This window comes from Biomphalaria glabrata, chromosome 7, assembly GCF_947242115.1.
Source record: "Biomphalaria glabrata chromosome 7, xgBioGlab47.1, whole genome shotgun sequence".
NCBI lineage: Eukaryota > Metazoa > Mollusca > Gastropoda > Planorbidae > Biomphalaria > Biomphalaria glabrata.
Window position 1 is genome coordinate 36935253 of NC_074717.1, and position 25509 is coordinate 36960761.

The following is a 25509-nucleotide window of genomic DNA, read 5'->3' on the forward strand; positions in this document are numbered from 1 at the left end:
TGAGCAGATCTGACCTGGCCAGACTTTTGCTATCCACTAAACTTTGTTGGTCGTGGTGACAAGTTTATTTTTTAAATTATAGACTTGTACAATGTCAAGTCAATATATATGCTCTAATTAAAGATGTCAACATTTTCAAATCCCGCCATGTCACGGTTACTCTTTTGTTTCGATGCATAAAGACTTAAAAAACCTAAAACTTATATAGGTCTATTAAAAAGTTCATATAAATTCCTTAAATGTCTAAAACTGTACATGTTATAATAACTAAACTGTAGCGTTATTAGCAAGTCTAACAAGGCAGAAATGGACACAGGCATAAAATATGAGCTAATCGAAGTCAAACTATTTAATAAATAACATCACACTTAATGTCTCTGTGTTTACAAAAAAAAAACAACTATATAGATATAATACATTGAAAAAATGGGTGTTGATATAGTAACGCATTTAATGATCTAGACACCAAGAAAGAGTTTCACAAAATTTCCATCAAGTCAGTTGTCACTCAAAACTCTTGATTCAGAACCAATCTGTATCTTTTCAAACTGAAAACCAATTCTTTAAGTATTATAACCTACTATTTCAAGATGGTGGATGCTTTATCTGTATTCTAGATCTAGTGAATTCGAATGCATTGTTTGCAGGATTTTGGACGCTCTTTGCTTCTGGCTTAGGAGTTTTGATTGCTCCTGTGTTTATTTGTCAGGGGAGTATATCGATATAGTTGAATTATCAAATTGCAGTGTTAATTTTGCGTTCTTCTTCATATTTGTTATTTTCTTCGAGTCGGTCGCGTTCCAATCGCGTCATACTTCCTTTATTGTTTATTTCCTGTTCCTTTTGTTATTGTTGTGCATTCATTCAAAGAATGTCTTATCCGACGTTTTTGATTGAAAAAAAGGACTTAGAGGGTGGTCTTGTCCACCCGAAGGGTACTCTCCTGTTGAAACTATCTGGCAATAACGCCATGAAATCTTCTATTGGGAGCCTTTTAGAGGCTCTCAAGTTGTCAGCTGCTGAAGTAACAGCATTATATAGGTTCGAAAACCCTTATACATGGTTTTTGGTACCAACAACTGCGAAAGTAAGAGACAGACTTGTTGGTAAGTCTTTCGGTAGTGAGACTTCCTTCAAGGTTGAGATCTTCCCAATAGAGGAAGAAAGGCTGAAAATTACCCTACATTGGGTATCGCCTTCAATTGCGAAAACCAGGATCGTTGAAATCATAGAAACATTTGCAGAGCAAGGATCCAAGGTGGAGGTGACGAAAATAGGTGCTTCGGACAAGTGGGTTTCCTTCATCAAAGCAAAAAAAGATGCACCCATCCCACACTACATCCAGCTACGGTATGAAGGGGACCCAAAAATGTATAAAGTTCTAGTCACCATACCAGGTCGTAGGCAACAATGCTTACATTGTGGACTGGACCAGCATTGGTCAAATCAGTGCCCCACCCGAAAGGCCGGCTCGGCTCGAACTGTGCCTCCCAAGGAGAAACCAGGCCCTCTGAGCTATGCACAGGCGGTCAAAGAAGGTAATCCCAAGAAGGAAATCGAAAAATGGTTGCAGAAGGATGGCTTCACGATAGTAGAGAAGGGAAAAAAAGGAGTCTTCAAAGTGTCGCCAAAGAAGATATCTAAAGTGTCGGATGTCGCGGCTTCATCTATGATGGCGGATGCAGCTACTTCATCGGTTGTTGCCAGTACACCAGAGATAGCTGTTGATGCGGAGGTTGAAACCCCCCAGAGTGTCGAAGACTTCAAACTAAAAAAGCGGTTCCGCTCTAAAGAGCATGTTAGGTCCGCTCCTGGGTCTCCGACAAAATTGAAAAGGAAGAGATGCTTATCTGTCTCCTCGTGTGAGGATCTTTTCGCGAGCCCGCGTATTATAAGAGAAGTTGTAAGCCCTCCTAACACGAGTCTTGATGTTAGTGCATTGGACATTCCTGAGACTCCACCCACATTGGTTATAGATGAAGGGGGAACACCCATAATTAACCACTAGAACTGGTTAAATTTACTTTTACACCCAGTCATGACAGACATTAAAATCTTATCATTAAATATACGTAGTCTTAGAAACAAGCAAAAATACATTGTACACCTATCCAGAAAATACAGGCCAGACTTCATTTTCATTCAAGAAACAAATATAGACACACATCCGACATAGGGCTGAAAGAGGGCTGGTTTAGCCTAGGTAACGAGTGTAGAGGGGTAGCTATTTTTCTAGTCTCAGATAGGTTTAAAGTAGTGCATGCATTTAATGACACCAGGGGAAGAATAGTAATCATTAGAGTAGAATCAGGAAACCTGGTAATGAACATTTAATACACAACAAAACCAAAGAATCATACATAACACTTAAAAAGCTGTTACAGGAAAGCCTAGTGAATAGGATTAAGTGGGGGAGAGTTCTTGGGGTGACAGAATTCAAGGACACATTCATAAACCTACACAGTAAACATATCCCACCAAAAGCTAGAGAGATTAGTTATAGACTTATCTTTGGGATGACCCCTATGGTTAGAAGACGGGCAAATGACCGTGAATGTATATTATGCCACCTTGAAAATGCTGATAACGAAAAACACATGTATTTGGAATGTCCATTATTCCTTCAAGTTAGAAGTACTGTAATGGACCTATTGGAAGCAAACTGTGGCAATAATGTAAATGTTAACTTGTCTATTATTTTAAACAAGCTGCCAAAACTAAAAAATAAAATGATACATAACTTTAACTTGATTATTGTTTCCGAATACAGGAATCTTGTTTGGGCTACCTGGCTCAAATGTCTACATAATAATAAGGTGTTTGATCCTAATCACTTGGAATTAACATTTAGAAAAATAATGGACTTTAGGGTAGAGAATTATCTAGTTTGATTTCATATACCTGTATAATGCTCATGTAGTTTTTCAGAAATGGAGTGTTGGGGGTCAGGGATATCTGATATTGTGTTGATTGTTCTGGAGTAGAGTATACTTGTATCATTTTTCTGTCTTTAGGGGGTTCATTGGTTAGGTAGTATGTCTTTGATATTAAATAATATTTCTATTACTGTTATTATATTTTTAGGTTAATCACTTTTCAATTGTTTATGATTTAATACTTGTGAATTATGGTAACTTACAAATAAAAACATATTAATAAAAAAAAAAAAAAAAAAAAAAAAAAAAAAAAAAAGCCCACAAAAGAGGCAAGATGGCCCATAAAAGAGGCATATAAAGCCCAAAAAAGAGGCAAAGAAAAGAGGCATAAAGCCCAAGGATTCCTATGATGATAAAGCTAAAACTGAATAGCGCAAATTCTGAGGTTTCCTTTAAAAAAAAAAAAAAAAAAAAAAAAGTATTATATAATTAAGCAACGGAATGTAAACCTTGCAAATCTTTACATTTGCATATTCTATAAATGATGTTAATATGTTAATGAACTTGGCAGCCATTTTGGGAAAGACGTTTATTTATCAGCTCTTAAAACAAAGAATTGCGAGTGTTTTAAGAGCACCTAAGTATTATTAGCAATTAATTCGATACCCTCAAGATTTTCAGTTATGAATGTAAAAAAAAAATGAATACAGCAAAGTAGTCTGGCTGGCTTCTTCAGTAAAATGTTTAAAATAATTTAAGGATGAATCTAAAAATATTTCTTCTCCAATAGTTTCATAAAAGAAAGGGAAGCGAATGGTTAGCACCTGGTAATTATCCACAAGTTCTACTTCAATATTAAGGTCGGTAGGTGGTATGAAAAAAAAAGGTAGATATGGTGTCCCCCTTTAGACTTTGCGATCTATGGGGACAGATGATGTAAAGGTCATCTGCTTCTATGGTCGACAGTCACCGAAGGTGGCATGTGGCCAGCACAACGACCACCTCTACCTCTTCAACGTATGTCAGGTACACATTAGATTAGGGTAAACTCACGGACGTCCTAAAAATCTTCACCTGGACTTGAACTCGACGGCGCCTGGTTCGGAAGCCAAATGCCTTACCACTCATCCACCAGATTGAAGAAATTCACTTAAAGTTCAAAGATTTTGTTTTTTAAAAGCCCATTTCCAATATGTAATTTATACCAACTCAGCCGAAGAACGTGAACACGAATCTGACCTAAGACGTGACCGTTAACTCTTCCCTGTATTGGGTATTCTCCCACTCATTTTGTTTCCTGATGTTTGCCTAATATAGATCTAGCTATAAGCTTTAATTAGTCCATGTTTTCTTGAACACTTTTACATAATAGAGACCCCAGTTTGACCGAGGGAAGACCAAGTCTATCAGAAGTGTGGTGTGTGGTCTCATCAGCTACAAACTCTAAAGACCAGGCAGCCACTTAACATTGCTGATGTCTTCTTCTTTTCGTGCAGCCCTTTCAGCCTGTCTTGATCGTGTACACGGTCTACTTCATAGTGCCTTCAGAAGAAGGGTGGTCGCCATTTTTGCAGTGCAAATAGTGTGTACAGTGATGTAATTTTCTTATCTCTAACCAAAATTGTGTACACCTATTTTGTGTTACTTTTCCTTAGTTTCAATAAGTTTGTGTTTCAGGTTCTTTTTCCACCTAAACCTTTCTCTCAAAATAAGCCATAATTTGGTTAAATTTTTGTTGTTGTTTAAAATTCCTTTGGTGTGAGATTTATAATCCAGGTTGGAGTGGCTCGTGGTGCTGTATTTGTACTGGGGACTAGTTAACAAAAAAAGAATTGCTCACAGATACTATATTTTATCTTTTCAGTCTGTGGTGATTCAAACAGAACTCCAGGACCTCTCGGTGTCAACTGTTGGGGAAAAAATTATCGTCAGACCAGACATACTGGAATGCATAATTAATCTTAGATCATATCTAGTCCTCCAAGTTCCTCATGAGCTCACTGCAATGCTGTGTGGCCTCAATCTTGGGTTGACGACAAGTGAACATCTGGAAACCAGTACCGGTCTGTCAACTTGTGGAGGTTTCTCTACTAGTGATTTGGGAAAGCGGTCATAGTAATAGAGTTCAGCCTGTATACAATGGCGTGGGACTTATGACTGAGTGATGTACACGAACAATTTTTTGTGTTGATTAGCCCGCTTTGTGGTACATAACAACAGTTTCAGGAATTCAATCGCTCCAACAAAAACATTTATACTTCTTGGAACCTTTGGGCTTCCATAGGAAATAAGGACAGATCTTTCCGAAAGAATCTCAAAAAACTCGTTTTGTCTGCAGCAGAGGACAATGGACAACCCAGTGATCGTCAAGTTTGGACAGTTTATGAACAATTTTAACGTGAACTGTTGTGTAAACCGTAAACTTATGTTAGTGAACAGTTAGTGTCTTATGTGTTGTTGGCAAGGTCATCTCTCCAGTACTGAATAAAAAAAAAAGTTTGACGTAAAAATAAAAATTGGTTAATTTAGATTTTTTTTTGTGAGTGGATATTGTAATGAGAACTAATTACTCGCGTCTATAATGTGATCAGGTTAAAAGCGGTCAACTCCACACGTAATGAGATTTATATCAACCACACATTAACATTTTGAGTTAATTGTTCTGTTAGTGTTGCGCTAGAAATTATGTTCTAGTATCAAACCGTTGGACACTCACATACACGTGTTGAAATGAAGCGAAAACGTATGGCAGTGTTTCCCAAACTGTGCTCCGCGGGACCCCAAGTGATCCACGAACTACTGGAATAATTAACTAAAGGGCCACCAAGTGAATTAACTTCTCTAAAAAAAAACACCAAAGTGTTCCGCTAAATACTCAGAATGTGCAAAGAGTTCCGTAAAGGAAAAAGTTTGGGACACCTGACCTATGCTAATATCAACACCAAGTCCGCTTTGTTTGCCAGATGACCCGTGGACACTGTAGCATATTGCTACACAACCCTCAACCCCACACACAAACCTGGGATTATAATGACACACAACTGACACAACTATTGAATTATTTTGACACAGTAAGTAAGTAAGTAAGTAAGTAAGTCAATGGACTCACAAAACCCTCGAAGTATATTGACATATAAAGCCCTCAAGAATATATTGTCAAACAACTAAGAATATTGCCCATGCAGAATCGTTCAAGAATCTTGCCACACGTAACCCTCAATGTATATTGACACCGATTGCCTCCCCTCCCCCTTTCCAAGTAAATTGATACTCTCCGCATGTGGTTAAGTGTCAAATCTGAATCAGTTTTTTTAACTAAGGGCGCAATCAGAGACTCACTGACGCGACATTGTCTTTATGAAGACAACGAATAAATGTAAATGTGAAAGCCAAAATTGAAATAAAACATTTCAGACATTCAAAATGTATCAAAGTTATTTTAAGAAAGGAATTTAATAATAGTGTTACGAATGTCACTATCCAGGCTCTCTGCAAACTGCACCATACACCACCAACGTAAAGAACTTGACAACTCAGGGCTCCAGAGTAACGTAACACTTTAATAGTTGAATAAATAACAGACAATACTGTACAATTGACAACACGTACACTGTACAAATATCTTTCCGATAACACCGTATCAACTCTTACACTGGCCTCTCCGTCTCGTTCCGGGCTTGCACTGGGTTCAACAGTTCAGGACTGACTTCACACACTGGGCTCATTGTGTCGGACTAGATCACAGACCAAGATCAAGACGCCAGTCGTCTCAACTGTACTTTACAGTACTCCGTACTGAACCGTCGTAATGCTCCGTACAGAACCACACCGTTGAACTGTGCTGTAGTCGACCGTGTTCTGAACCCCTGCCGTGAACCTTCTTGACTGGACACCTCCGCTCTTTATATAGGGTCCCTACTGGCCTTCTAGAACCGGACGGATCATCGATCGACGTTTCTAGCTTCGTCACATGACTATATCCCTCGTGACGCTCCTGAGCTCTGTTCACGACGGCGATCCTTCCAGAACCGTCCTGTTGACACTAGACTCGGCTGACCGTCGTAACTCGTCACGGTTGACCGCTCGTCTAGCGCTGGCCTGGGGCTGACTACACACATACCACTACCCCCATCTGTGCCACCACCAGGTTTATAACAATAGTATTCATAATGGACTCGTAGGCCTACGTTGCAATATCTCCGGGATGCAATCAAAATCATAAATTCGTTTAGTTCTCAGCTCACACTTCCAATCCAGAGGACATTGGCCAGTGACTTCCTATTTACTACAGTACCCTGAAAGTACCAGTAAACAGATTGAAATATACATCGTGGCATACCATACACCACAAAATGATTGTAATGACCATTTGCCAGAAAAATAATCTGTATATTAAGTTAAAAGAGAAAAAAAAATCTCGCAATATAGTCTTCCAAAAGAACAGGTGGTTTCCATGGTTTCCTTTTTTTTTGTTTTTCATCACTAACAAAATAAGAGACGGTAAGAATTTCTGTTACTAAGGAAATTCATGAGATTTTAGGAATACAAAGGGAAATAAGCCCATCACACAAACATCAATGCAGAGCCCGAGTTATTTATAGCTCTCCTTGGTTACACGTATCTTGTATCGAGTTCAAAATTCAGCAGCAAATACTGAGAGAATAGCAATGGGAATATCTCCCCTTGACGTCTGCTACTCCTATCTCTTGAAAACACTTTTTTTTTCTATTTCTCTTTGTATCATTTCATTCCAATTTTTTTTTTCTTGTTTTTTTTTTCTACGTCTAGGTAGATCTAGGTATAGTTTTACTTTATTTCAATTGCTCGTGTTTAGGCTTCTCCCACCCCTCTCTCTCTCTCCTTTATCTCGACCCTCTCTCCTCCCCATCTCTACACTAACCGCCACACGCAGATCACCTGTTGACCTCTTTCATCTCAAAGAGAGGTATGCAAAATGCCAGTGTGCTAGCCACTGACTCACATCAGATCGTTTTTTTTTTTTTTTAAATCTCAGTTCATGTTCAAAGTGTTACAGGCTGACGAGCACACTGTGAACTTAAATGTTCATATCCTAGTCCAAGTGTACGTTTGTACAAAGTATTGCGACCTTTGAACCTATCTTAGGTCTATGCTCCGTGTAATGTCATCATCATCATAATAATAAGGATTGTCTTGGTGTCCAGTGTTGGGAGCTCCTCTATTAGCGGGCAATCTATATGTATCTTTAAAGACTATAGTGATTAGTTTCGTTGTTTGTTTTTTATAGTGTTACAAAGGGGAGCTATGCTTTACTTTTTTTTTCTACAAAGTACCATTCCATGCTCTCTCTTTCTCTCTCTCTCTCTCTCTTGAAAAAAAAAAAAAGAAAAAGACTCTAGATCTATCTTATTAATGCTAGGCTATTAAGATTGTTTTTTTTTTGTTATTTAGACAACGTCTAAAAGGAAGCTGAAATGACGTAAGGCATATTCAAAATAAGTAAACTTAGGGGAAAAGATGGAATTCAGTTTAAAAATACGAAATTTTCGTGACATTTTAAAGCACTATTTGCGTCACTATGACCTTTTGGGGAAATACCGAAAATAAAATACAAAGGTTTTAGAAAGCTTGAGGTTTTTCGCTATTAACGGTCGTCAGGTAGCGAGTACGGTTCTTAGTGAGCGCCTAGAAGGTAAAAGGAGCCTGTGTACTCAATTTGATGCGGATCCCTACGACAGTTTAAGAGATTTCGTGATCAACCAGTTAGTCAGTGGTAGTTAGCGCTTATAATGACAATAGTCGAGAGCAAGTCTCTTTTAGATAGTATCTATAGAACAGCTAGTTTTCGGAGCAATATAGAAAAGCCTTGAGGACTACTGGTTATTTAACATTTTCCTTGGAGTTCTTGTTAAAGAGCATCAAAAAGCATTGCTTGCTAAGTGTACCGTTAACAAGATGAAATAAACAAACTATTTTTTAAAAGATTTTTTTATCTAAAGGGGAAAAACTTCGAACTTGCAACTATATCTCTCAAAAACGTAGAAGTTATTTCCCTTATTCGAAATGAAACAAAATAATTAATTACCAGTATATAATTGACTAATTGTTGTTTTTTTCTTATTAAGTAATGTTTTTCTAGGTGCAATTAATAGTTGTTTAAAATTGTAACTTTATCCTTGTTGATGTCTGAGAGCTGAGCCGAAGGCTCTTCGAGCTCTAAGTTTGAAAAAAAACCTGTTTGAACGCCAAACAGTAAAAAAAAACAAACCTGTGTGAACACACAGTTCTGTTTGGGAGAGACCCTAGACAATGCCTATGTAAGGCATTGCTGTTGACCGATGCGTTCGGCCCCCGACACGTGGACTAGAGACACGGCCGAAGGCCGAGAATGCACCGGGGACTTCTGCCATTTTCCTTCAATGTACCAAGCTAACTGTGCGGGATCCGCCATTTATGTAACGGTCCCTTTGAGGAACAGCGCATGGATTGGTGACGTGTTTGTGGGGACTTTATTACAACCCCGCCCGTGCAATGGGTGGACTCTCGTCTACCCGTGGGCATCCCCACGGGAGTCCTGTGTTGCTACCCATTTAGCCTAGCCAATTCCTCAAATGGCCGTTTCCACGCGGGCGCCACGATGAGGCAGGGCAACGTGCCCGCGGTAGCTTTATCCAACATTTTATGTAGAACAAAAATAACGCGTACAATTATCTAAGGGGACAAAACCCTACTTATTTAGCCTTTTCCGTGAATACTAATTAAATGACTAATTGGTTGTTTTTTTTTATGATTCATGGCTTGTGCCAAACCTACATATTTAGCCCTTTCCGTGAATACTAATTAATTGAATAATTATTTTTTTTAATTTTTTTTTTTTACTGATTCATGCCTTGTCTATGCCAATGAATGATTGCGCAAAGTTTCAACTTGATCCGAGATTGGGTGTGGAAGAAATAATATGTAAAAAATTTGTACCACACAGACTGAGTGAGTTGATATAAGCTTTGTAATAAAAGTATACTAAAATTCTGTGGTTAGACTGCATGTTCAGCATTACTATTTTTCGATACATTCTTCTCAGTCCTTATAATCCAAGCATCAATACAAATGTAAGCCTCGCGTATTGTCTTCTGGTGAATGGCACTGTTGAAATGTATATATGGCAGGGAGTCTGAGAAACTGCTGGAAATGTTAGGGCCACAAACCTGTCTGTCATCGTATGACATCAGCTCATCAGATGCTAACCTGTTGCACATACGTCTATGTGTCAGTGTGTGTGTGATAAGAGAGAGAGAGGGAGAGAGAGAGAGATAGAGAGAGACAGAGAGAGAGAGCGACACAGAGAGAGAGAGACAGACTGACAGAGACAGACAGAGAGAGAGAGAAGGCTAAATTTTCTGACACTAACTGTGTGTAATTGTGATGATTGAACAGGGAACGTAGCTGGCCAGGCTGCTGGGATGTTAAGTGGCCCACATATAAAGGTCAATATCGCCTTATTTGAATGCGATCTTTATACGATTTGTTTTAGTTTAATGAAGGAGGAGATAATATCGGATAGAGAATTTCATTTTTATTTATAATATAATCTCCCCTTGAAAAAAAACGAAACTGTAATTGCTTTGAGTTAGATCTAGTTCACGTTATTCTCAAAAATTAAATTTAATTAACAGCTGTTGTTTAACAAATACATTTTTATACTCGATGTCCAGTAGACCTAAGTTTGCGTGCAACGCTTGGGAGTACGAATAGCTCCCAGAGGTCGCCCACGAGTTTGTGGGCAGAACAAACTCATTTTAATATCCTTTTTCATATTATAGAAAACACGACATTGTATATTTGACGGAATTACACCAAAACAAGTGGATTCAAAAACGTTTTTTTTTAACAAGAGAAATTGTTTTTGTTTTTTTTCCAGCAATATTTGTTGAATTTTTAATATTATGAAATGCAAAAGTATAGACCAAGAGGTTTAGATTTTTTTTTATTTCCAGGCAATGAAAGTAAAGATCAAGAGATGGAAATTTTTTTCTTGGTCATCTTTACTAACATCTTTAAAACTGTACAATTATGTCATTGGGAGACACTCTATTAGCCACACTTGTTGCTTTGTTTCTATTGGATAGTCCTATTTACATATTTTTGCTCACACACCTCACAGTATCAGTAATATGATTACTCCCCCCCCCTTTTACTTAAAAAAAAACACCTTGTAAGAACACGCACTCTTTTCCCCCTCGCTCACCTAAAACATCGATACACATTTCCCGCTCACAACACTTCACTCACGACAGATTTACAATGCGACCTATGTCAAGGAACAGGTAACTCTGTAGCAGCAAGCTAAGGTTAACACAGGGGTTGCTCTCCCCATTTTTTTTTTCCTTTTTTTTTTTTCATTTTCATTTTATGTTCGCTAAAGTCAACATTTACCTGATGGACGACCGACTCGTAGAGGACTCCCTGACGGTACATGCGCAATATATGACTTCCGTTACTGACGTACAGTTGGCCGCTTCCTGGGGAAAAAAAAAAGAAAAAGAAAAATACGGTAAATGAAATTACTCGAATATAAATGTGTTCTAGCCAGACCCTAAACGAATATCAAAGATAAACACACACCCCCCTGCCTCGTTTTCAAACACACTGCGCTATGTAGAAGATCCCGAGAAGGTAGACACTGAACAGATCTTATCACTAATGGCATGGGCGAGAAAAGGCAGCTAAAAGAATTCCTTGTCTATCGTTGTAGCTGGATTATTTCTAATAGAGCATAATCAAACCCGAGCATCTAGTGATGCCCATCCTGTGGTCCGCGGGCCATATCCTGCCCGTGACGCAGTTCTGTCGCATTAATGCTACAGAGGCTCAGCTCCATGGGCAGACGCGACTGCGGTAATGCGGTCAGTGACAGGAGAATCGGAAATTTTCCCACAGACTGAAAAAGTTTGTTTATCATAGATCAAGAACACTAGATACTCACCAGAAAGCGGGCACGCTTTCAACAAAACCCAGCCTAGGTTGTTTTTTTTCATCAGTGTTTTTAGATGATAGTTTTGTTCTTTATCGTATAATCATTTTAAGCGATTTTGTTTCTTCCCACTAGACTTTTGTATTTGGTTGCTTTCTATGTTTATGACTCAACCCTTAAAACAAACTATAGGCTAATCTAATACGAGGAATTCTTATATATGTATATAAATTTCAAGGTGCTTATATTTCAAGGAGAACGAAAATTCTCAGTTTATCGGCCACATCGGGAAAAATCGAGGTTGACCGTTAAATTTGTTTTTAAAATGTTTCACTTTCGTAAAATTTGTTTTGGCTTTAGTCTACTTAGATCTTTTATGAATGAAATTGTTTTGAATGATGTCAAAAAGGAAAAAAATTCTTGACACAGCTGTCCGCTTACTTCACATAGTTTACTTTGCTAGACTCAACATGAACAAGTTTTAATGAAGCTATTATTCTAATTACACATTTGCGAACCATCTTTTCTCATTTTAATACCATTAGCACCAAAAGAAAAAGCCACTTACAAGGCTCCCCGCAACAATTTACAAAACAGATCCTTCAACCTATAGACAAATTACCGTTAACAAAAACAGTTGCACAATATTGCATTGGTTCACAATTATAATGATAGGCAACCTTTAGTAAATACATTTTAAAAGGGGGACATCACTCGAGTTAATTTTATGCAGTCACCATCAGACGAGCATAGGATAGAGTTTGGCTGCCATCTTATATACATGTACATGTAGTTAGTCTTGATTCTAGATTTTAAAATAAGTATTGTAATATAGCTCCTCCTTCGCGATCGAGTATGAGTACGTTTCTCATTTCCTATGGACTCGAAGATGACTGTAAAGCATGGGCGTAGCTGAACACCCCCCCCCCCAAATGAAATATAGTCCCCCTCCCAAAAAAAAAAATCCTGGCTACGCCAATGCTGGAAAGTCCAATCCTCGCTTTAAAAAGCCGGCCGCATACGTGGCATGGGTGGATTTGATCAGTTGCAGATAGGCGTGCTTCTTCTCTCATCTTTTTTTAGGTTCGGCGCTCTTTCACCCTGGCTATTCTTCTTGATTCAAATCTTGATTCGGTATTGTAATACAGCTTACAGCAATATATAGATCCATTATCCATACTAATAATAGCAATGTCTTTGATTCCGAAGACTTAGGATGAGTGCAGTATCTCACGTGACTACACAAAAGCATTTGCAACATGCATATTTTTCCACACCTGATGCAGAAAAAGCCTTTGATTTTAAATGTGTATCCCGTGTTCTACTGTCGACAGCCGTCTGAGACTGAGTTAGACTGCTGTGCCAATGTGGTCGACATTTGGCCAATCCACATTTGACTATAAAAATACCTAGCACAGCTTTACATTCTGTGTTTCACAAAACCTACGTTATTTAAGATGTTGAATCACCCCTGAGCAAAAAAGGTGCTGACTCTCATAATTGCATGCTGGAATGTCCGCACCATGCAGGACAATGAAGTGAACGACTGCCCAAAGCGGATGGATCTATAATGATTTAAGAAAACCGTTGCTCCATAAGAAGAGGGGAGGAGGCTGAGCGGTAATGCGCTTGTCTCTTGAACTTGGGGTCCTGGGTTCGAATCGTGGTGAAGACTTGGGTTTTCAATTTCGGGATCTTCGGGCGCCTCTGAGTCCACCCACCTCTAATGGGTAGGTCGTTGTGCCAAATGACACTCTCGTTAACCTCAGGCCACAGAAACAGATGATCATCGTCTTCCCTCTGGATCACAAAGGTCTGAAAAAGGCGGAGGGGGAACTCCATAAGAAGAGTCGTAGTATGGATTAAAATAAACAAGCACGATCCAGAGCATGTCTAGCCAATGTCAGCGATGGATTACGTTTGAAATAAAAAGATAAGACAAGAACCACTTTAAAAAGTAATTGGTAGAATGGAAGAGCAGACGATATAATTAGAAAGATGGACGAACTGACGATAAGCCGGTAAGAACAAACACGCATGCGCAGTGAAGTCTTCCATCCTGCAGTTGTTCCCCTTACAAGTTTTCAACACTAATCACCACAAGATTACATATTTCTCTTGTTTCTTGATTGGAAAAAAAAAAGACAAAAGAGCGATTACATCCTAGACCCGGGGTCGGCAACCTGCGGCTCGCGAGCCACATGCGGCTCTTTGGATGTGAAGCTGCGGCTCTTTGGTTCCATACGCCAATATTATTTATTTTATTGAAAGATTTTTTTTTAAAAAAGTTCTGAATCGTTTAATGATGATTTGGCACCGATTCGATCTCTCAACCACTTGTACTCGCTTTTCACCAAACCCCTCTCCCATTACACGCGTCGTCACTGCTGTCAGTCCATTGGAAGTTCGAATGTCGTCGGATGTTTAAATTCACTTTCGACGCAAGACGAATCGGCATCTTCATCACTCGCTTTAGCTGTGACGTATAGTTTGTTGTTTCAAATAAATGAGTTAGAAGCGAAATATTGTCTCAAACTTAGAAGCAATCTACAAGTAATGCTAATCCGGCAAGCTTTGTGGCACCACAAGAATTTGAAAAAAAAAAAGGCAAACAATTTACAGATGGCGAGTATGTCGAAAACTGCTTGCATATGAAGAAATGTTTCTTATTTTCAAAAAAAAACAACAGAAATCTATCAGCTAAAACATTACAAGATAGAATAGCTCAATTGTCTTCAAATGTAACATATTTGCTGGTGGAAGATATTAAACTTTCTTCTGTCTGATCGCTTGCTATAGATGAGTCTTGAGACATAATAGACACGACACAAGTTGCCCTTTTTGTCAGGTATATGTCTTCCCAAGGTCCAAAAGAAGAACTTGTCTTGTGACCAACTAGAGGAGATGTAGCGAATGACATGCAAAAATACCTTGATGACATTAAGATCGATTTAAATAATAAATAAAATCGTTTAAATAGCAACTGGTGGTGCCAGAAATATGACAGAAACAAATAAAGGGGTAACATCGATTTTTGGGAGCAAAATAAACCATAAAATTCTTACGTTTCTCTGGATAAATCGGAAGTGCTTTAGGTCTAAAACGATTCCGACCGAAATAGTTGAGGTCATAAATTTGGTAATCAATATTTTAATATCATCTTGTCAAAAGTACTCTACCATCGTCAGTTTAAAGAATTCTTAAACAAAATGGAGACTCAGAATTCCAACCTCCTTCTTCCCAACAAAGCGCGATGGCTTTCCAAAGGTTGAAACATTTTGCTTTGTGCTTGAATGAAATAAATTGTTGCAAGCATTTTACATTATGGTGGATATAACAATGAAAATTAAATGAGCTGAATTTAAAACTGCAAGGAAAGGGAAACCCATCATATGCTTTGGTAGAAGAATTTGTTTATTTTGAAGAAAAATTAATTCTTTTTGCAGAAGATAGAGCCGTAAGTTTCTTCGTTTTGAAAGTCTAACGCAGTATCGCGATAAAATCGGTGCAACTTTTGACACAAATTACTTCAGCAAAGTTAGAAAAAAAAATCAAAGATGCATTTCTTGACAGAGTTGAGCAGTTTAACCCCCCCCCCCGCCCCCCAAACAAAAAAAAAACAACAAAAAAAACAACATTCGAGCATTCCTAGTAATTCCTTTCAACACAAATAGTAACGAAATCCACATTGATCTATTTGGAATTGATACTCCTTCATAACTGCATCTAGAATTGAAATTGATCGATTTAAAAAGTAAAGCATTGTGGAGTGGATAATTTACAATTTACAGAGTTAAAAAATCAAGTTGCAATTGTTGGAAGTCCAGAAATGTATGTACATAACGCAACAAAAGTGGACAGCTTTAAAAGGAATGCCGCGAGTTGATTCTTCGCATGGTATAATGTTTCAGATTGCTACAGAGAGGTGAAGAAGTTGGCATTTAGAGTGCTGACTATCTTTGGATTGACATGTAAGTGCGAGAAAGCGTTCTCCTGCATGTATATAATTAAAAGTAAAGTAAGAAGCCTACTAGCCATTGAAAATTTAAGGTCGGGTTTGAAACTAAAAACAAGTTATGAGCCGAATGTATCCAAAAGTTGTAAAACCATGCAAAGCCAAAGCTCCCATTGAATTAGTGTTGTAATTTAATGTTTAACTGCTTTAGTTGTTACCGAACTAAAAAATAACTAATGATGCAATATATATATTCTCTCTCTCTCTCAATACATATATATATATACTACAATTTGTTGTGAAAAACACTACTTATATATGAATAAATAGTTTCGTGTTTTTTCGATAAAAAAGTGTGTTAGTACTATTTATAGTTGGCAAGAAAAACTTTGTGGCTCTTTAAAAACTTTGAAATTTTTTAAATTGTCATTTTTGGCTCTTCCGACTCAAAAGGTTGCCGACCACTGTCCTAGACATTACCGCCAACATGGTGCCATCTTGCTTTGTTTTCTTATGACGAAAATAATAACCATGTACATACTAAATTCAAAGGTTCTTTTAATTGTGCTTACAACAGACTTGAAAGTATCAGAGCAACAATAAAGTGTCTTAATTATATTTTTACATAAACTCTATTTTTTAGGTAATGGTGTAGTTCATTTTAACTCTTCCTCTCCGTAATCATTTTCCTCGTTTCGATAGTAGGCCTATTAATTATTTTGCTCATTTGTATTTCACCATCCTGTTCAGGTTAAACTTCAATATTTTTTTGTGTTTGTTATCAGAAAATTTGGTATTGAATTATAGGAGAATGCGTGCTCTTTTTACACAGCACAAATTAAAGTTTATAAATCCAAAACTAATTCTAGTTTAATGGGATCAAATCAACGTTGGCATCGTCAATTAGCAGAGAAAGAGTTAAGTAATAGAATATCTAATTTTTCAGATATTAATTTAAAAAACAAAACAAAACAAAAAAAAAGACCACTAAAATCAGAGATGAATCTTAGAAACATAAATATTTACTCTTTCTCTTCTAACTGATTATACCAGCGTTGATTCCACCAGAATGTGGTAAATAATTACGGAGATAAAGAGTTAAAGTTGTTAAGGTATGCTGACACAAGCTACCTCCGAATATATTTAGAGTACTGAGTAAAAACAACAAATAAAAGTTCAGATGTAATTGAATGTACACTATATTGACAGATGCGCACCCTGGTCATGGCCACATTCTTATATGCTTGCAAGTCTTGGAGTCAAAATCTAACTCACTGCAATAACACAACCTTTCAGTCTTACGTTCTGGAGTCGTCTCCCCTAAATAAGACCAAGTGACGACAATGCCACCTATGTTGCATCATTCACAACCAATCGCTAACCTCTTCCCACCTTCACCATATAAACACATACACACACACACACACTTCGCAACAGACACCCAGGAAGCGAACGGGCCTGCCATTGAAAGAGGTTCTATCCAAGGCAAACGACAGAGAGGAATGGAGAAAGACGGTCAACAAATCTTGTGTGGTGCCCCAACAGACTAAGGGATAGGTGAAGGGGAAGGATACTTACTTTGGGGCGTAGTGGCTGAGGGGTAAAGCACTGGGGGGGGGGTCTGTAAAGCACTGGAATTTTTAATTTCAAGTCCACCCATCTATATAGGGTACATGCCATACGTTTGGAAAAGTAAAGGGCGGTTGGTGGTTATGCTGGCCACATATCGTCAGCCGTCGGACATAGAACCAGATGACCTTTACATCATCTGCCCTATAGATCGCAGGGTCTAACAGGTGTACTTCACTTCACTATATTTACTTATCCCTGTCTACTTGTTAATGTTAGAAGATTAAACTTTTATCAAGGAGCTTCACATACAACAAAGAACCCGTGATTTCAAATGAGTTACTTGAGTTACTTGTAAGTCTTATATCAAAACAAATATTCTATACAAGAAACAAATAAGTTGGCTAGGATTAATTGCTTCATAAAGATGTAGGCTAATGACATCATTCTCTGCCTAGATTAAGGTTTGCCGACAAGTTGATATGCTGTCAAAAGGTCATAGAACCTATAAAAAAAGAAAATGAAAAGTGAAGATCTGCGGAGATTTCGAATTGAAGAGACACTTAAACAATGTCAAGGACGCCAGATGGAAAGATCACTGTCGTGAACTAAGTTTTAACTTCCTTGTGTTACAAGCGAGACAGATTAGAAATTTGATTCTACAGTACTGAATGGTGCACACAAATAATCATATGCTTTATACAAAAATACTTCGACTAGTAATACTTCTGTTTCCTATGTATAGGTTGGCGTTTATGTAAAAAAAAATAAAAAATCCTCAAATAAGCCAGCATTAGCATTAATGGGTGTCTGACATTGTTTAGCAGGGTAAAAAAATGTTTCTTTATTGCGCTGGCAATGTAAGATGTTTGCTATAAAACTAAATTTCATCTAGTAATCTAGTCCTAGGCCACTTACATATTCCTAAACACATCATCATCAAACTCCAAGTGAGTGGGGGCTTGCTTGAGAGGCTTCAATCCACTCTTCCTAAAGCCCTGGATAAAAGCCCTGTGTGTGTGTGTGAAATGTGCGCATGTCTGCATGTCGATAGCATGTGGCTTCCCTGATCTGGCGAAACGTAATTTGCCAAGCCTAGGACAGTCATAAAGAATATGAAAAATGGTTTCGTCTTCCTCCACGCAGAGGCGGCACCGTGAATTGAAGTTTGGCTCAAAACATGCAAATTAAGAATAAACGAAACAATTGGCCAGGCCCGCAAAGGGATTTAATAATAGCTTGTTTAGGCTATGGAAGCCGCCACTACGGGAAGGTGTGGGGGGGGGGGCGGTCAGGGTATATCGTGTTTCCAGACTCGGTTGGCTTTTTGGACCTGTCCCACCACGGTCACAACGTATGTACTGTTTACTTATTTTACTTTTTTTCAATCTTTCGAGTGGTTAAAACATGTAACTTGTGTTGGGGAGTCACTGTGCCTGAGGGGTAAAGCGCTTGGCTTTCGAACCGGAGGTCCCGAGTTCGAATCCTGGTGAATCCCCGCTCCACCAGAACTACGTCAGGTCGTCGCGAAGTGGGCGACTGCTGTCAATCAAAACAAGAACAGAGCGATACAAAAACTCGTTCGTACCTCACTCGGTCAGACTATATCACCGCCACTCATTGATCAGGGAACATGAAAAGGACCAATATGCCTGTGTGTAGTCGCTGAATGAACTCTTTATGTTGTGTCTGTTGTATTTATGTGTATTTTTCTGTTGTGTTGTGTTTATATGAGAAAAGAGTCCTTGTAATCACAACAAATTTCCGTAAGGATCAATAAAGCAGTCTTAGTCTTAGTCTTAGTGAAGGCTGGAATTTTAAATTTCGGGATCTTTGGGCGCCTCTGAGTGCACCCAGATTTAATGGGTACCTAAAATTAGTTGGGGAAAAGTAAAAGCGGTTGGTCGTTGTGCTGGTCACATGACACCCTCTTTAACCGGAGGTCACAGAATAAAGATTTATTTATAGACCACACGGTCTGAAAGAGGAACTTTTTAGCTTGTGTAGATAAATTTGGGTCCCTAATCAATATTTACAAGCTTCAAGAGTTCTGATTTAGCCGAAGCAAATAAGATGTCTAATAAGCTTTTCCTTGAATTTAATCTGAGCAGTGATTAACGATTGAGACCTAAGACTTTCATTGCAACTCAACCATCTCTGTTTCCCTTTAGGAACAAGAATAGACTATAGCTATAACAGTATAAGGTACAATAGAGACAATCTCAGGACTTATCGGGGAGCACAAAAAAATAATCTTAGAATGAGAAACAACTTTCGTTGTGTTTTTCGTATACGTAAACAAGGATTATCTCCCCCCGTGTGGAATGGATTTACTGAGATCGATGCCAGAGATATTGGCCCAATGGAAACAATTTGTTTGTCGGGGTTGGGAGAGGATAGGCAGATTAGGCTACCAAGTAATCGATATTCTTCTGTCAAACTGAGTCTAGTGTTGCTTCCAGAGCGATACTTTGACTGTGTTTTTCTGTCAAACTGATTCTCGTATTGCATCCAGAGCGATTCTTTTTTTTTGGGACTGTTTATTAGCCCGGCTTGCTTGTCATTGGGCGTTTTCTAGGATGTCATCTGTCACTAGCAATGTCTCTTCTCTGTACTGACATTAGTGGCACTGGCTGTCGTCTCAGTTGTCACAAGTGACTGGCATTGTATTCCTGTTGTGGCCTGAGGCTTCAGAGACGTGTCTCCGGTTTCTAGAATTGTCAGCAGTCCTATAGTGTCCGCAGTCCTATAGTGTCAGCAATCTTATAGTGTCAGCAGTCCTATAGTGTCCGCAGTCCTATAGTGTCCGGAGTCCTATAGTGTCAGCAATCTTATAGTGTCAGCAGTCCTATAGTGTCAGCAGTCCTATAGTGTTAGCAGTCCTATAGTTTCAGCAAGTTTTTTTCTAAACTTATTTAAGTCATTGCTTTACTATCTCTCTCTCTCTCTCTCTTTTCTATCTCTCCCTTTCCCTCCTAACGCGTTTCTGTAAAATTCTCACTTTCTTTCTCTCTCTATTTCTTTCGACCTTGTATCTAGTTTTGATATTTTCTTCTCTGTACCTTTAAAAAAAAAGTATTTATATAATTTCACCATTCCTTTAGCCCATCGCTATTTCATTCTATGGGATTCTCTCTCTCTCTCTCTCTTTTTCACTCCTGGCACTCTCTCTCTCTCTTTTTCACTCCTGCGCACTCTCTCTCTCTCTCTTTATTTTCATTTCAATCTTTTCCCTGTTTTAGCCCTGAGGGTCTTTTCTCACGTTCTTCCGGTGTACGATTTGCGCTGCCCTTTCCTGACTCACCAGCGTGCCCGTTGGCTGTGGTGAACGGGAGAACAGGGAAATCTTAGCTTTGGTTCGTGGGATGGGGGGGGGGGGGGAGGCCGCCGTATTGACAGTCCAGCTCTTCAAACTCACACACTCTGTCACCAGCTGGTTATGTTCTAGCCTACGTGTCACCAGCTGGTTATGTTCTAGCCTACGTGTCACCAGCTGGTTAGGTTCTAGCCTACGTGTCACCAGCTGGTTATGTTCTAGCCTACGGTATAACCCTCCCCCCCCTTCCCCATTATTTATTTATGTTTATTTTAACACTAAGACCGATATATACATGTATTTTGATCACATATTCTGTTCTTCAAAGTTTTGCTCACAATAAAATGCTTCTTAAAAATACACATGCGAATGAGAGTAGACGCGCTTAGATAGGACATAGTTACTCAGTTACTGGAGATTTTCACGAGTAACTAACCAATGTTAATGACACTAAAATTGAATTTAAAAATTTCTAACTAAATAGAAGTTACAAACACTAGAAATTGAACAAATTGGTCCTGCATTGTTAAAGTGTACACCCACAATATAATGTAACATTTTAGACACAACGTATCCACCCTTTCCTTATTTAGTGCACCGGATACACCACAAGCTTGGTAGTTTAAAGGTTTGCCGCCATATATGAAAATCTCCGATATCAAGTCAACAGAAAATTATGCACTCATAAAATCCAGAACGCAAACTTTTTGTTTCTAGTGAAGTCCAAGGCAGGGTTTTTCTGTAACTTCCTTTCGTAGGAGGAGACAATCTTAACGTGAACGAAACAGAAGCAAAGGGAAACAATTATGTTACAGTATATGTATTTACTTAGTAATTATATATTTTAAACAAACACACAAAATGTAATTAACCCCTTTGGACATAACTGTGGAATGGTCTTCTAATTTCTGGGAAAAGTTGAATACTAAGACATCTGGAAGTCTTCTGGGGCATGGAAAACAGGAACTAATGCAGCCACCTGGCTAAAGCGTTTTCCTGAGCTTCGCTATCTACTATGATCATCTGGTCTGTCTTGTACAAAAAATATAGTCACACAGTCAAGTCGCTACCGAACGCACGCAAATTGTATTTGCTTGATTTTTGGCCCAAAAGAATTTCTTATCAGGCAAGACTTGACAATAATTGGAATGAAGCATAATTTACTAGGCCTACTCTTTTTGATACAACAGTTCAGCTTTCTAACACCATTTAGTCATGTCTCCTATAAATCTGTATTCCCCAAGCTAAAAAATATCATCGTTTAGTCCTAATAAACACTAGACACATTAACTACTTGTAAAGACATGACTGACTAATATGGAAAAAAAAGATCATCTATGCCAGCGGTTCTCATCCTTTTATGCTCGGCGACGCCATTTTACAATCCCCCACTCTACAGCGACCCCCCACCCCACCCCGTACACACAGATACAGCAATAAAAGAATAGACAATAACAATCCAAATTTTCGATGGCTAATCGTCAATCGACCCCCAAGGGGGTCGCGAACCACAGGTTGAGAACCCCTGCTCTATGCAATAACAATTTTTGGTATCTATGAAAATAGTTTTCAGATTCCTCTCAGAGGAAAAAATGCCGTTATAATCCAACGAAATCTGAACTTCTGAACGCCATTTACTGAATACCTACTGAATATTTCCTTATGAGGAATGGATAAAGCTAAGAAGATAGTCAAATCAAAAAGTTGAAATAGGTAATGACCGATAACAAGACGATAAAGACCAATATAAGTTAAGTCTACCTTCATTGACCATTGAAGGACAATGCAAGGAGTGTAAGAACGCTCAATATGAAAACACTGCTAAGATAAGAAGTCGCCCCAAAATTGTAAAACTTCAACTTTAATACTATCCACGTATCCAATAGAAAGGGTTGCAATTTGATAAGGTCAAGTTGAATTCGTGGTTCAATTTGTTTGCTAAAACATCATACAATGTTCGCATGAGTACAGTAAAAAAAAACAACACGGTTCGTCTTGCCAAATCATACATTTAAATGTATTAAATTTGCTGTTACCTAGCCCCATAAAGACTCATAAAGGTGTTCTATTTATAGATCCTTCACTCGTAGTTCACACTGTGCTCACTCCAACGCACATGATGTAGACTCTAAATCTATCTCCATTTATCTCGTAATATCACTTCATCGCTCAGGATGGAGTAAAAAAAATGGATATTTAGTGTCTGCAGGAGCAAAAACTTTTCAGTGATAACCCTATCTCTCGAGAAAATACACATATTAAAAGAAAAAAAGCATATGTGCTTAATATAAACACATAATCAATACATGATTATTTAGAATCCAAGGTCAAACTATATATATATATATATATATATATATATATATATATATATATATATATATATATATATATAAAGTAAAGTTCCCATTTCAGACCTTGCGAATTATATGGCAAATGATGCAAAGTTTATGTTTCTGTGGCCCACGGTTAACGAGGGTGTCATGTGGCCAGCACAACGATCAACCGCCATTACTTTTCGTCAACTAATGTCAGTTACCCATTATAAATATACATATGAAGTTTAACCTTGAATGTTAAATTATTTTGAGCAACCTATAAAAAGCATGAATGAATTACAGAGTAGAACGACATCCCAAAGCATGAAATCTGAGACTGATGGTTTAATTTTAACGAATGAAATTATTTTTAATATTGTTTATGTCAATACGGTTAACTAACGAAACTTAAAAGAAAAGCAATTTAAAAAAAACCTATCCCCTTGAAAAAAAAGGGCGAGATGTAGACTCTATACTAGATCAACTGTGATCAACCCTGGATGTATAATATGGTGGCTTATAAGATACCGTTGTATGGTAACCGAGAGTCATTAAAAGTTATACTGCTATAAGGCCCTAATATTATGTAGCCTTCTTGCAGTCAGGTAGTGGTTGTTTTTTCATCGACTTCTATCTTTCGAGTCTACGCATGCCACAATCTGTTACAGTGTAAGGGTTAAAGCAGAGTTCATTTATTTTCTGTTAATGTCTTGTGCATTTATTTTTCTCAAAGATCTCGATGTCCAATACATTGGAGCCTCGGAAGTAGTAACAGACAGTCCTTTCACATGATAAACTAAAATGTTGGTTATCGTAATATTCTATCTGTTAGGGATTAATTGAAAAATTGCTTGTTCGTGCAATATGCACTTCGGACTGTGGTCACAATCCCATCCATTGTCCTGCCATCTTCTGACGTCCTGGAGGTCTAGACTAGGACAGAATAATCTTCATTGCTGAAGCAACGTTAGAAACTTATAAAAGTACAATTAAAAGAATGTAGTTATCTCCGAGCTGAGTTAATCTATATTCTATTAAGCTTATATAAACTCACACTGTCTGTCTGGTAAAACAATTGTACATGTTATTTCTCTGACACCCAATCTCGGATCAAGCTGAAATCAAGCACAATTATCTCTTTTACCTGACAACACAAGAATCAATTTAAAAATTTACCAATTAGTTAATTAACTATTGGTAATTAATTATTTTTATTGGTATCTCGAACAAGTGAAAAAAATTTACTTGACTGTGTCCGGGGGACGGTATGGCGAGAGTGAATATGTTACTTTGATATTTTGGTATGATAGTTATATCCCTTTGTTTATGTTCTCCCAGGTTATGAATGTGAATAGTCTTGCACCTGTTATGAACTGAATGAGTTAGTCTTCTTTGAATGTGCGAGAGAGTGTGTTAGTCAGTGAGGTATTATCCCCGGTCCAGGAAGGTTTTGAAGGTTGCTTCCTGGACTTGTGGTTGTTTATTAATATTAATATTTATTGTGTATTATGTGTGCTCTATTGGATATTAAAATATCATTATTATATTCATGGAGCTCTGGAGTTTGAGTTGAAGTGTGTTTAGTAATAATTGTTATTAACAGTAATATTTAATTTTAACCCCTAATGAGCCAAGCCAAAGCAATAAAAAGGAACCCGGCAGACTAAAATGGTGGTATAAGATGAATTCGTCCCCTTTATGGATCAGCGTTTTAAAGTAAGTTTGAAACAAACAAAATATAAATATACAATCTTTTACTTTCATAACCACCTCGCTAGAAGAGTGGTTAGTATGTTGGCTTGATGACAAAGATAGCGTATTAAGAAAGCTATAAGCATAAAATAGCGCAACACAAAAACAAAATATTTCTATTCGCACAGATTTATTGATTGAGTCCAGCGACTGGTAGAAATTTGTAACATTTCTTGGCTTCGCTCTTGGAATTAGGTGACTGTAGTTTGCTTTACATTGTGTATGGAAATGGGAAGTTTTATCGTCAAAATCATCTGTTGGGGGTTTTAAACTAAAAATCTCTGGATTTTTTTAAACAAATTAAAATCCCCCTTAGGTTCGCTCATAAAATTTGGTGACTAATTTGCTTTAGAATAATATTGAAGAGAGGGGTTTTCAACCTCTAAACCATCTGGAGGGGTTTTAAACTTAAAGCCCTTTAGAGAATGGGTGTTTAAACTCAAAATTCCTCATGGTTACGCTCATATAATTTTGAGTGTGTAGTTGGTTTTTTTTATATTAAAGAAGTGACTTGTAGCTTCAATCCCTGCTGGAGGGGGTTTTTAAATTCAAAACTCTCTGGATGGGGTTTAAACATTAAGCCCTCTGGAGGAGGGGGGTTTAAACTAGAAACACCTCGTGACTACGCTCATAGAATTTTGAGTGTGTAATTTCATTTTTTTTTTATATTGAAGAGGTGGTTTTTAACTTTAAACCTCGCTGGAGGGGAGGGGGGTTTAACTCAAACCAAACCACTCATAGATTTTTGAGTGTGTAATTTGCTTTTTTGTTAA

At 37.9% G+C, this 25509-nt stretch overlaps 1 protein-coding gene across 3 annotated transcripts in view; it reads right to left on the bottom strand.

Annotated features, from left to right (window-relative positions):
* LOC106050406 (uncharacterized) overlaps positions 1 to 25509 on the bottom strand; it is a 102967-nt gene that overhangs the window by 60636 nt on the left and 16822 nt on the right. For all 3 annotated transcript variants that reach the window (XM_056036003.1, XM_056036001.1, XM_056036002.1), the window contains exon 3: positions 11289 to 11374. In XM_056036003.1, the coding sequence (XP_055891978.1) occupies positions 11289 to 11374 (86 nt within the window). The remainder of the gene's footprint in view (positions 1 to 11288; positions 11375 to 25509) is intronic.